The 13,109-nt window shown below is 45.9% G+C and overlaps 1 protein-coding gene across 2 annotated transcripts in view; it reads right to left on the bottom strand.

The window, feature by feature from the left end:
- Positions 1–13,109, bottom strand: part of atrnl1b (attractin-like 1b) — a 1,392,850-nt gene that overhangs the window by 1,003,038 nt on the left and 376,703 nt on the right. For both annotated transcript variants that reach the window (XM_072479459.1, XM_072479460.1), the window contains exon 14: positions 1,392–1,524. In XM_072479459.1, the coding sequence (XP_072335560.1) occupies positions 1,392–1,524 (133 nt within the window). The remainder of the gene's footprint in view (positions 1–1,391; positions 1,525–13,109) is intronic.

The following is a 13,109-nucleotide window of genomic DNA, read 5'->3' as shown; positions in this document are numbered from 1 at the left end:
GATTAGAGAGAAAGTCCTGTAAAGGGACGAGTCTAGAGGCACTGGTGACGGCGCCACTACCGTTCTCACCAAAAATAATTTACCACGAACCCAGTGGTGGCGGCAACATTAAATATTTGGGAGCAATGGAGGCGACAGAGAGGTGTGATGGGAGCCCTGGTGGGGTCCCCAATTAGGAACAACCATAGGTTTGCCCCAGGGAGGATGGATGGAGGATTCCAGAGCTGGCACCAGTTGGGAATTAGGAGGGTGGGAGATTTATTTATAGACGGGATGTTTGCGAGCTTGGGAGCGTTGGAGGAGGAGTATAAGCTGCCCCGGGGAAATTTCTTTAGGTATATGCAGGTGAGGGCGTTCACAAGACAACAGGTGAGGGAATTTCCATTGCTCCCGACACAGGGGATCCAGGATAGAATGCTCTCGGGGGTGTGGGTCGGGGAGGGCAAGGTGTCAGAGATATACCGAGAGATGAGAGAAGAGGGGGAGGAGCTGGTGGGCGAACTGAAAGGAAAGTGGGAAGAAGAGCTCGGGGAGGAGATAGAGGAGGGTCTGTGGGCTGATGCCCTAAGCAGGGTAAATTCCTCTTCCTCGTGTGCCAGGGTTAGCCTGATTCGATTTAAGGTGCTACATAGAGCACACATAACGGGAGCAAGGTTGAGCAGGTTCTTCGGAGTGGAGGACAAGTGTGGGAGGTGCGGCGGAAGCCCGGCAAACCACACACATATGTTTTGGTTGTGCCCGGCACTGGAGGGGTATTGGAGGGGAGTGACGGGAGTGATTTCGAAGGTGGTGAAGGTCCGGGTCAAACCAGGCTGGGGGGTAGCTTTATTTGGAGTTGCGGATGAGCCGGGAGTGCAGGAGGCGAAAGAGGCCGATGTCGTGGCCTTTGCGTCCCTAGTAGCCCGGCGTAGGATTTTACTCATGTGGAAGGAAGCGAAACCCCCCGGACTGGAGGCCTGGATAAACAATATGGCGGGGTTCATAAAACTGGAGCAGATTAAGTTTGCGCTGAGAGGATCGGCTCAAGGGTTCACCAGACGGTGGCAACCGTTCCTCGACTACCTAGCGGAACGTTAGAGGGAAGATAGATGACCAGCAGCAGCAACCCAGGGGGGAGGGGGGTGGGGGCGGGGGAGGGAGGGGGAAGGGGAAAGTTTCATTTTTATGTTATTTGGTTAGTTTACCGTGTTAGTTAGTTACTCTTTATTAGATTGTAGTTATCATGTTACTTGTACTGTTAAATTTTCTTTATGTTTAATGTGTGTAAGGGGAAAAAATTGTGAATGAAAAATTTCAATAAAATATATTTATTAAAAAAAGTTACAGACCAGACGAGATTGAGGAAGAGGTGGGTTAGCCAAGTGTACACTTTGGCTTGTTCAGATTTTTACCTGGTAGAGCTTGACACTCTTGGTTGCGCTGATCCCACTGGCAGTTAAGCTTCATTGAGCAGGTCTTGCAGCTTGTAAATTTGCTGCAAATATGCTCATTCCGCAAACGGCATTTGGTATTGTTTGTCACAGACTAGAAGAAGAAATGTTGAAAATTGTCACTGGATATTTTATCTGTTTGGCGCAACCACTGTATAAAACATCACCTTTGACTACTCATTTAATATTTGTTACCACTTACTGAAAAGTACATTCTGTTTATATGTAAACATAACTGCACAACCAGTCCAAATGTCAGAAAAGATTTTAAAATGTCAGAGTGAATAGTTTGAAATCTCTTAATAGTCCTAATTTCAAAGCTAATATTTTAAAGCAGGATAAAAAACAACAGATTAATCTATGATGAGTAAAAGTGAAAGGCGGAAAGGATATGGCTATACATTGGTTCCAATACTGTAGGAAAGGATATACTGGTAGAAATCATAATGGATTGCAAGCTGCATGAAGAATTTGAATCTGCCATGCCACTGTGTGATAAAATACTGGATCCATCCCACAACATTCAAGCGTAATTTCATATTTTCAGCAAAGTTTCCCTTTTTAGGTAGAAAAGATATGGATGGCAAACTGGGGTCAGTGGGTTGTACATGATGGAACATGGAAAAAAAGGTGGTAAATTGCATGATCCCTTGTATACTTGATATGATTCTGTTCAGCTCAATCTTTAGAACTTGCTTGAAATTTCAATGGATCAGAGTATTGAAACTTCGAACTAAAGGCGCATTTTTACCATCAGATTTGAATATTTCTTGTCAGAAACAGTGGGCTGGATTCTCCGGACCCCCAGCCACGCGTTTCTCAGCAGCGTGCACCATTCTCTGGCGGCGGGATTCTCCACTCCCGCTGCTTGTTGTCAATGGGATTTCACAGTGAAGCAACCCCAACACTGCTGGGAAGCTGCGGGCACGAGTGCACTGCCGACAGGAAGAGAGAATCCTAACGGCAGGAGAATGCCGGCCAATATCTTTAAGTATATACTGCAGGGGGGACATTTAAGGAGATGTTAGACAAGCATATTAGGGAGAAGGCAACAGATGGTTACAATGATAAATTTAGATGAGAAAAGAAGGGAGAAGGCTCGAGTGGAGCATAAACACCAACATGGGCTGGTTAAGGCCAATGCCTGTATATCTGACATACGTAATTCCATCCTCTGTAAAGGCAAAGCAAGTTATAAACTTTATGAATCAGTCACTACATTTGAACTTCTGATCCAATGTAATTACCCCAATTTTTCCTTAACTGTTTTCCATGGAAGTTTACAGCTCAGAGCCAGGCTTTTCAGCCAATTATATTTGCCAGTTTTTTGTGAGCATAGTCTCTAACTAATCTCACTGTTTCAGGCTTCCCATCACTTGGCAACTTCATCTGCTCCAAAAATTTATCTAATTTACTCTTAAAAGATGCAATGTCACAATCACCCGTGATGGCAAGTATTTTATCCCTGAACAATTTTCTGCAGAAAACAAATTTCTCCTAAACCACCTGTTAATTCTCTATTAAGAATCTACAGAAATAGCTTTGTCACTTGCAAGTTATCCTGGGTGAAGAAATGTCCAAATCAAACAAAACCACAGAAGATTGAATGTCTTTACAGAAACTCAGACCTTTCTGTGAGCTTCTGACTGTAAAAGATTAATTTTAAGCAATTTATCCTAATACTTAACAAAACAATTGCTTAACAAATACCCTGAACATAAATCTTTCCCGAACAACACCCTAATGTTTATGGCAACATTCAACACAGATTAATTAAAATTCCAGTGATCAATTTGCCTTTAAGTAAGACCTTCACTATGCCTCATTGTTTGACCCTAAAAGAATGATCACAAGGAGGCGATGATGGAGGCAGAACAAAAGGTTTCATTTAACAATACTACTGTCTATAACTCCATTCTTCGAAGGGTCTCCCGTGCTGACCCACATCTGGGTCAGAGTTTTTATGTCCGCATATGCCCCCCACTTGCTAAGGGGAAGTCCCGCCCCTTATCGGGGAAGCTCGCATTCATCCGAGGTCATTGGGCCTCACAGTCCACACCCCATGGCTCTCTTGAGGGTTACAACACTCATATTGCAGGGAACAATTTACTGACAAATTCAACAACTTCTTCTTTCACAAAAAAAGGATTGACGTTCCAGTGCAGTATTGAGGGAGTGCTGCATTGTCAGAGGTGCCGTCTTTCAGAGATCCCATCTGCCTTTTCTGGAGGATGTAAAGAATCCCATGGCACTATGTTGAAGAAGAGCAGGGCAATATGTCCTGAACAATATTCAATCTCAATCAATATCACAAAACAGGTTATCTGGTCATTTAGCAAATTGATGTTTGTGAAAGTCTGCATTTCACAAAGCAGGCTGTCACGTTTCCCCATTTACAACAGTGACTACAACACAAAACTATGTCATTGACTGTAAAGAGCTTTAAGACATTTGGTGACTGTGAAAAGCACTACGTAAATGCAAGTCGGTCTTTCTTTTCTTTCAAATAAGGAATATGTGACAAACTTTAACATTTATAAGCTGGCAACCCATACATACCATTACACAAATTTGCATACACTCATATTCCTCCCCTGCACCAACAATAATTGCAATGCACCATTACAAGCATTTGGAAGAACGAGCTTTTAATACCACACCAAACCTTAAAAAGCTGAAATTCAGAGGTCGGAGGCTACTCAGCATAAGTATTTGTTTTCATATTCTGTATTCAAGTTAAGGAATGGATTTGGTTTCAACAGTCACAGCTTAGATCTAAATAGTTAAATGAAGCTCAAAGCTTCCTTCACATATCACAGCAATGCAGCAAATCCAAACTTCAAAAGAGTTCCTTCACTATTGTCAACAGAGTAACCTTGCCATTTCATACAGCGATTATTGTAGCCTTTCTGAACAAAGTTTCTAATTTTCTCCTTTGGACTCACATTGAGTTCAAAAAGCATTATCTAGTTTACTTAGGAACACATAGAAACTGAATTTAAAAACATGTCCCAGCATGAAAGCAATGTACTGTGCTATCAAGTTCCAAATTTCACCCAGTAACTCAAATGATATTTGGGAGGGCAACAGAAAGATAAATATTAAACATTGTGAAATGTAATTAAATAAGCCCTGTAAAATAACCATAAACCAACTACACATGTAATGAAATGCACCCCTGTCTTACCCTACCTTTTAAAAGGCTGCTGCACATAAAGTATCATGCTGTTACCATACGTGAAGCATCGATTTTTTAAAATGGTCTCATTTGCATAGCTCACTATCAGGGAGGAACTTCACAGATGTTTAGTTAATACTTGCATTGCACCACACAAATATCTCCGTGGCCTGACTTAGCTCAATAAAGCCGTAACTGGAGAAGTACATCCCATGTCCTCAGTGGACGGAGGTCTGATTAAACTCTCAAAGAGCACAGTATTTTCAATGCTGGATGCCAACAGCTTTTGGAAACTTTCCCTTGACAAAGAGTCCAGGCTGCTGAGCAGATTCATCACCCACTTCGGCAAATTTTAATTTAACTGGCTGACATTTGGAATCACTTCGACAACAGAAATATTTCAATGTACGGGAAATATATCAACTTAAAATGTCGGCCATTTTGCAGGGCCTACAGGGCTTATTTGCCACATGTGATGTATTGGCTCACAGTGGAGGAACATGACAAGGGACTCAGCAGTCTTAGATGAATGGTAAATAAGAGCTATCCAAAACATCAGTTCTGTTTTTGGGCCACATCATCAGCAAAGGCATCACAGCGGGCACACAGGAAGCTAAAGCTATTAGCGAGTTCGCAATCCGATCCTCGATTCCAGACCTTTAGTGATTCTGGAGCTGCCAAACCTTTACCAAATTTGGCACAGGTCATAAAACATTTGAGGCATTTGTTGAAGCAGACCAAATATCAAATGAAGCATTCACTCATCTCAAGATCATTCTGCTCTCTACTGACATTCTGGGCAACTACAACCCATCCTTACCCATCGCCATAGCAGTCCATAGGCTTTGTCCTTCATCCACAGCCCTTAGAATGATCCTATTCCAGGACTAACTGGATGGAAGTTGCCGACCAGTTTACTATGCTGCCAGAGGACTGTTGCATACAGAGATGAGTGACGCCATCATCAAAACGGAAGCCGTCACAGTCACAAGGGCATGCAAGAGGTTTTTACATCATATCATCAACCTCAAGGTCACAACCAAAACAAACCAAAAGCCACTAGTCTCATTACTTGATGAGAAGGAGCAAGTAAAGATGCTTCCTGGAATCCAGAGGTTCTGCCTCTGCCTCATGAGATTCACCTACAAGATGGTAACGCCCAAGGTAAAAACCAAACAATGACAGACACTTTCCCAGGGCCACAGTTGCCTTCTGACAAAACAGGATATCAATCTCATTGAGTATCTGGAAGCATGCTCCCCATTGACAAGGAGCTACCTGCCAGCCACCACAGGTAAACCTCAACAGATTTGTCAAGAGTAAATGTATGATGAGGAATTTGCCTACCTCTACCATTACTACCTACAAAGGTGGTCACAACAGAGACCAAGCAGTGGTACCCTGAAAGTTTGGTGTGAACAACATAAACACATTATGGTCACAGAAAATCTCCTGGTTTACAATGAATGATTGGTGATCCATGTTTCCCTTCGGCCGAAGATCCTTCAAAAAATACACTAGGCCATCTGAGCATCACTAAGTGGAGAGCATGGGCCCAATCCCCTATCTGATGTCCAAGTATTTCCAGGGCTATAGCAAACTGTCAGGTTTGTGCACTGCCAAAGAGAGCTCTTCATCCCTATACAGTTAATCAGGCCGTGGCAGAGGCTGAGCATCAACCTAATAGTCTTCAACAGCAAACCATTCCTTATAGTGGTGGATTATTTTTCCAGATAAATTGAGGTGAAGTAACTATATAGGATTACCACAGAGACAGTGATTAAGGCATTGAAAGATATGCATCCCGGAGGAGATCATGTCCAAAATGGGCCACAATTTTCAAATGAGAACTTTGCGCATTTTACCATCACATCCAGCTTCCATCACCATACCAGCTCCTCAAGATACCCAAAGTGAAATGGGGAGGCCAAAGGAGGGGCCATAGTGTTAAAATCCTTCTAAAAAGAATGAAGACTTCCCCACAGCACTACTAACCTACTTTGAACAGGCACGGGGTATTTTGAAGGGGGAGGATGAACAGCCAGATGTCATGGTACACATTGGTACTGACGACATAGGCAGGAAGAGTGACGAGGTCCTGCAGGGGGAGTTCAGGGAGTTAGGTATTAAGTTAAAAAACAGGACCTCTAGCATTGTAATCTCAGGATTACTCCCTGTGCCACATGTCAGTGAGGCTAGGAATAGGAATATAGTGCAGCTAAACATGTGGCTAAAGAGCTGCTGTAGGAGGGAGATTTTAAGATGCCTAGATCATTGGGATCTCTTCCAGGGCAGGTGGGACCTTAAAGGAAGGACGGGTTGCACCTAAACTATAGGGGCACAAATATCGTAGCTGGGAGGTTGCTAGTGCCACTCGGGAGGGTTTAACTAGTGTGGCAGGGGGGTGGGAACCAGAGCATTAGGTCAGCAGGTGAAATAACTGAGGGGAAAGTAGAGAATAATGCCAGTAAGATTAAGAGGAAGAGCAGGCAGGCAGAAGTTGCTGAACACCGGGACTGGCGACCTGAAGTGAAATTGTTTCAACGTGAAAAGTGTAGCAGGTAAGGCAGATGAACTTTGAGCTTGGATTAATACTTGGAACTATGATGTTGTTATTACAAAGATTTGGTTGAGGGATTGGCAGCTAAACGTTCCAGGATTTAGATGCTTCAGGCGGATAGAGAGGGATGGTTAAGGAGAATATCACAGCTGTACTGAGGGACGACACCTCGAAGGGCTCATGCAGCAAGGCAATATGGGTAGAGTTCAGGAATAGGAAGGGTGTTGTCACAATGATGTTGTGCCGAACTAGTCTGAAACTAAGATCAAATCAACATACTCCCAATCATTCTAGTGCACTCCATATGCCTATCCAATAACCGCTTGAAAGTTCCTAAAGTGTCCGACTCCAACACCATAGCTGGGAGTGTGTTCCACGCCCCAACTACTCTCTGAGTAAAGAACCTACCTCTGACATCCCTCCTATATCTTCCACCATGAACCTTATAGTTATGCCTCCTTGTAACAGCTATATCCACCTGAGGAAAAAGTCGCTGAACGTCCACTCGATCTATCCCTCTCATCATCTTATACACCTCAATTAAGTCACCTCTCATCCTCCTTCGCTCCAATGAGAAAAGCCCTAGCTCCCTCAACATTTCCTCATAAGACCTACCCTCCAATCCAGGCAGCATCCTGGTAAATCTCCTTTGCACCCTTTCCAATGCTTCCACATCCTTCCTATAATGAGGTGACCAGAACTGCACACAATACTCCAAATGTGGTCTAACCAAGGTCTTGTACAGTTGCAGCATAACCTCACGGCTCTTAAACTCAATCCCCCTGTTAATAAATGCTAACACACTGTAGGCTTTCTTCACGACTCTATCCACTTGGGTGGCAACTTTCACAGATCTATGGACATGAACTCCGATCTCTCTGCTCCTCCACATTCTTCAGAACGCTGCCGTTAACCCTGTAATCCGCATTCAAATTTGTCCTACCAAACTGAATCACCTCACAGGGTTAAACTCCATCTGCCACTTTTCAGCCCAGCTCTGCATCCTATCAATGTCTCTTTGCAGCCTACAACAGCCCTCCACATTATCCACTACTCCACCAATCTTGGTGTCATCAGCAAATTTACTAACCCAACCTTCGACTCCATCATCCAAGTCATTGATAAAAATCACAAATAGCAGAGGACCCAGCACTGATCCCTGTGGTACACCGCTGGTGACTGGGCTCCAGGATGAAAATTTCCCATCTACCACCATCCTCTGTCTTCTATGTGATAGTACAAAGTCTTACAACACCAGGTTAAAGTCCAACAGGTTTGTTTCGATGTCACTTATCTATGTGATAGCCAGTTACTGATCCAATCGGCCAAATTTCCCTCTATGCCATGCCTCCTTACTTTCTGCGTGAGCCGACCATGGGGCACCTTATCAAACACCTTACAAAAATCTATGTATACGACATCAACTGCTCTACCTTCATCTATGTACTTAGCTACCTCCTCAAAGAATACAATCGAACTTGTGAGGCAAGACTTACCCCTCACAAATCCGTGCTGACTATCCTGGATTAAGCTGTATATTTCCAAATGATCATAAATCCTATCCCTCAGGACCCTTTCCAATAATTTACCTATGAGACTAGCCGGCCTATAATTCCCAGGGTTATACCTATTCCCTTTCTTGAACAAGGGGACAACATTCGCCTCTCTCCAGTCTTCTAGCACTATAGACAATGAGGACATAAAGATCAAAGCCAAACGCTCTGCAATCTCATCCCTCGTCTCCCAAAGAATCCTAGGATATATCCCATCAGACCCAGGGGACTTATCTAGCTCAGGCTTCTCAAAATTTCTAACACATGTTCCTTCCGAATTTCTACCTCCTCCAGCCTACCAGCCTATATCGCACTATCCTCCTCAACAACATGGCTCCTCTCCTTTGTGAACACTGAAGAGAAGTATTCATTTAGGGCCTCTCCTATATCTTCAGACTCCATGCACACGTTCCCACTACTGTCCTTGACCGGCCCTAACTTCACCTTGGTCATTCTTTTATTCCTCACATAAGTGTAAAAAGCCTTGTGGTTTTCCTTGATCTACCCGCCATGGACTTCTCATGCCCCCTCTTAGCTCTCCTAAGCCCTTTCTTGAGCTCCTTCCTAGCTATCTTGTATCCCTCAAGTGCCCTAACTGAACCTTGTTTTCTCATCCTTACATAAGCCCCTTTCTTCCTCTTGACAAGACGTTCATCCTCTTTTGTAAACGATGGTTCCTTCACTCGACCATTTCCTCCCTGCCTGACAGGGGCATACATATCAAGGGCACGCAGTATTTGCTCCTTGAACAAGCTCCACATCTCAATTGTGCCTATCCCTGACAGTTCCTGTTTCCATCTTATGCTCCCCAATTCTTGCCTAATCGCATCGTAATTACCCTTCCCCCAGTTATAAACCTTGCCCTGCCATATGTTCCTATCCCTCTCCATTGCTATAGTGAAAGTCACCAAATTGTGGTCACTATCTCCAACATGCTCTCCCACAACCAAATCTAACACTTGGCCCGGTTCATTACCCAGTACCAAATCCAATGTGGCCCCGCCTCCTGTCGGTCTATCCACATATTTTGTGAGGAAACCCTCCTGCACACACTGGATAAAAACAGCCCCATCCAAACTATTCGAATTTTAGTGGTTCCAATCAATATTTGGAAAGTTAAAGTCACCAATGACAACTACCCTGTGACTACTGCACCTATCCAAAATCTGCATTGCAATCTATTCCTCCACATCTCTGTTACTGTTTGGGGGCCTATAGAAAACTCCTAACAAAGTGACCGCTCCTTTCCTATTTCTAACTTCAGCCCACACTAACTCAGGAGACAAATCCTCCTCAAACTGCCTTTCTGCAGCCATTATACTATCCTTGATTAACAATGCTACTCCTCCACCTCTTTTACCACCTTCCCTAATTTTACTGAAACATCTAAACCCCAGAACCTCCAACAACCATTCCTGCCCCTGTTCTATCCACGTCTCCGTAATGGCCACAATATCGCAGTCCCAGGTACCAATCCATGCTTCAAGCTCACCAACCTTATTCATGATGCTCCTCACATTGACATAGACACACTTCAAACCACCTTCATGCCTGCAGGTCCACTCTTGTGACCTTGGTACCTTCCTCAGTACTGCATTACCCTCAACTTCCTGAACTCCAGCAACGCGATCTCCTGGACTACAAATCAGTTTCCCATCCCCCTGCCAAATTAGTTCAAACCCCCCCCCCCGAAGAGCTGTAGCAAATTTTCCTCCCAGGATATTGGTGCCCCTCTGGTTCAGGTGTAACCCATCCTGTTTGTACAGGTCCCACCGTCCCCAGAATGTGCTCCAATTATCCAAGAAACTGAAACCCTCCCTCCTACACCATCCCTGTAGCCACGTGTTTAACTGCACTCTCACTCTGTTCCTCACCTCGCTAGCACGTGGCACTGGCAGCAAACCAGAGATGACAACACGGTCTGTCATAGCTCTCAGCTTCCACCCCAGCTCCCTGAATTCCTGTTTTACATCCCCGTCCCTTTTCCTACCTGTGTCGTTGGTCCCAATGTGTACCACAACTTGTGGCTGCTCCCCTTCCCCTTAAGGATCCTGAAAACACGATCAGAGACGTCACGGACCTTGGCACCCGGGAGGAAACACACCAACCGTGAACCTCTATCGTTGCCACAGAACCGCCTATCTGTACCTCTGACTATAGAGTCCCCAATAACTAATGCTCTCCTGCTCTGCCCCCTTCCCTTCTGAGCCACAGGGACAGAGAGTGCCAGAGACCTGGTCACCGTGGCTTACCTCTGGTATGTCGTCTCCCCCAACAGTATCCAAAACGGTATACCTGTTATTGAGGGGAAAAACCGCAGGGGAGATAGAGGAGCAGATATGTACTCAGATTTTGGAAAGATGCCAAAACAACAGGGTTGTTGTGGTGGGTGATTTTAACTTCCCCTCTATTGACTGGAACTCACTTCGTGCTAGAGACTTGGATGGGGAAGAATTTGTAAGGAGCATCCATGAGGGTTTCTTGAAACAATATGTCGATAGTACAACGAGGAAAGTCATACTGGACTTAGTATTGGGGAATAAGCCCGGCCAGGTGGTCGAAGTGTCAGTAGGGGAGCATTTCGGTAACAGTGACCATATGTTTGAAGGTACTCATGGATAAGGATAAGAATAGTCCTCGGGTGAAGATGCTAAATCGGGGAAAGGCTAATTATAACAATATTAGGCAGGAACTGAAGAATCTAGATTGGGGCAGATGTTTGAGGGTAAGTTAACATCTGACATGCGGGAGTCTTTCAACCGTCAGTTGATTCGAATTCAGGACCAGCATATTCCCGTGAGGATAAAGGATAAGTATGGGGACTTCCGGTGACGGCGGGCGGGAGGCGGCCGCACAATGGAGAGCTCCCGTTCGGCAACGGCATTTTCGGGGCTTTAAGCCCGGTCCCAGGGTCCACGGAGGCGGCAGAAGCAGGGAGAAGGCACGGAGGAGGCACAGTGAAGACACAGGAGGAAAAAAAGAACAAAGAAAAATGTCGAGGGTGAGCAAGAAAACGGCCAGAAAAAAAACAGCTGAAGGTCCGTCGGGGAGTGGAAAGGTCACCGCGGGGTCACCAAGGAAAATGGAGGCTGGAGCACCAGGGAAGGCTGCACTGCTTACAGCTGAAGAAATAACTAAGGTGATGGCTGCGGAATTTGAAAAGCAGTTGGCGCAGATTGCGAAATGCATGGAGACGGTGAGGAAGAGATGAGAGAGGTTTTGAGTGTGCTGGTGGAGGAGGCGGTTTCCCCGGTGAGGATGGAGGTGGCGAGCGCAGTGGCGGAGGTGCGAGAGCAAGGAGAAGTGCTGAAGGAAGTGGAGGAGACGTTATTGCAGCACAGTGATCAACTTGCCTCGATGGGGAAAGAGATGCGGAACGTGATGGATACTAACAAGGATCTGCGAGGAAAAATGGAAGACCTGGAAAACAGATCCAGGCGACAGAATTTGAGGATTGTGGGGCTGCCCGAATGAGTTGAAGGACCAAAGCCGACTGAGTATTTTGCCGCGATGTTGGCAAAACTATTGGGGGAGGGGGAGGATCCCTCCCGATATGAACTGGATCGGGCTCATCGGTCGTGGAGGCCTGTACCAAAGGCGAGTGAGCCGCCAAGGGCAGTGACTCTGTGCTTCCGTAGGTACAGTGTGAAGGAGAAGGTCCTGAGCTGGGCCAAGCAGAAGCGGGTGGTGCAGTGGGCTGGAGCTGGTATACGTGTATACCAGGACTTTACGGTGGAGCTGGCAAGGAGGCGGGCTGCCTTCAACCGGGTGAAGAGGGCACTGTACATTAGCAAGGTGCGGTGCGGCATTGTATATCCAGCGAAGCTGAGGGTGACTTACAAGTTCAGGGACTTTTATTTTGGAACGGCGGAAGCAGCGGAGGAGTTTGCGAAAGCAGAAGGACTGTGGCAGAACTGACAAATTGAGGAATGGCCATGTGCCGATGTAACCTCATGACTGTATTTTCTTCTTTTTTGTATCACTGCGCGCGGGTGTAGAGACTAAAGGAGCCAATGTGGTATATATTTGGACAAGGGAAGGGACGGGACTTCCATTCGAAATGAGGGTTCTTTGGGGTGTAGGTGGATATGCGGGATTTGTGTGCTAAAAGGGGATCTTTGGGCTTTCCTAGGGCCGGGCAAGTGGGAAAGGGACCCGGGCGGGGGCCTCCACGCTGGCCGGTTTAAGCCGGCCAGTGAACGGGAGTGAGGTGGGGGGAGGGGCTGCACCCATCGGAGCCTGGCAGAACAGGGTCCGAGTGGTCTAGCCGGGGTGGAAAGTTGGGGGGACGGAACCGAGGTTCGGAGGAGGAGTTTTACAAGAGGCAGTGGACGGGAGGAGCTGGAGACCTGGGGGCGGGAGGGTGGGGGGGGGGGGGGGGGGGGGGG

The sequence above is a fragment of the Scyliorhinus torazame genome, chromosome 16 (genome assembly GCF_047496885.1).
Source record: "Scyliorhinus torazame isolate Kashiwa2021f chromosome 16, sScyTor2.1, whole genome shotgun sequence".
Lineage (NCBI taxonomy): Eukaryota > Metazoa > Chordata > Chondrichthyes > Carcharhiniformes > Scyliorhinidae > Scyliorhinus > Scyliorhinus torazame.
This window is presented reverse-complemented; position numbering and strand designations above follow the sequence as displayed.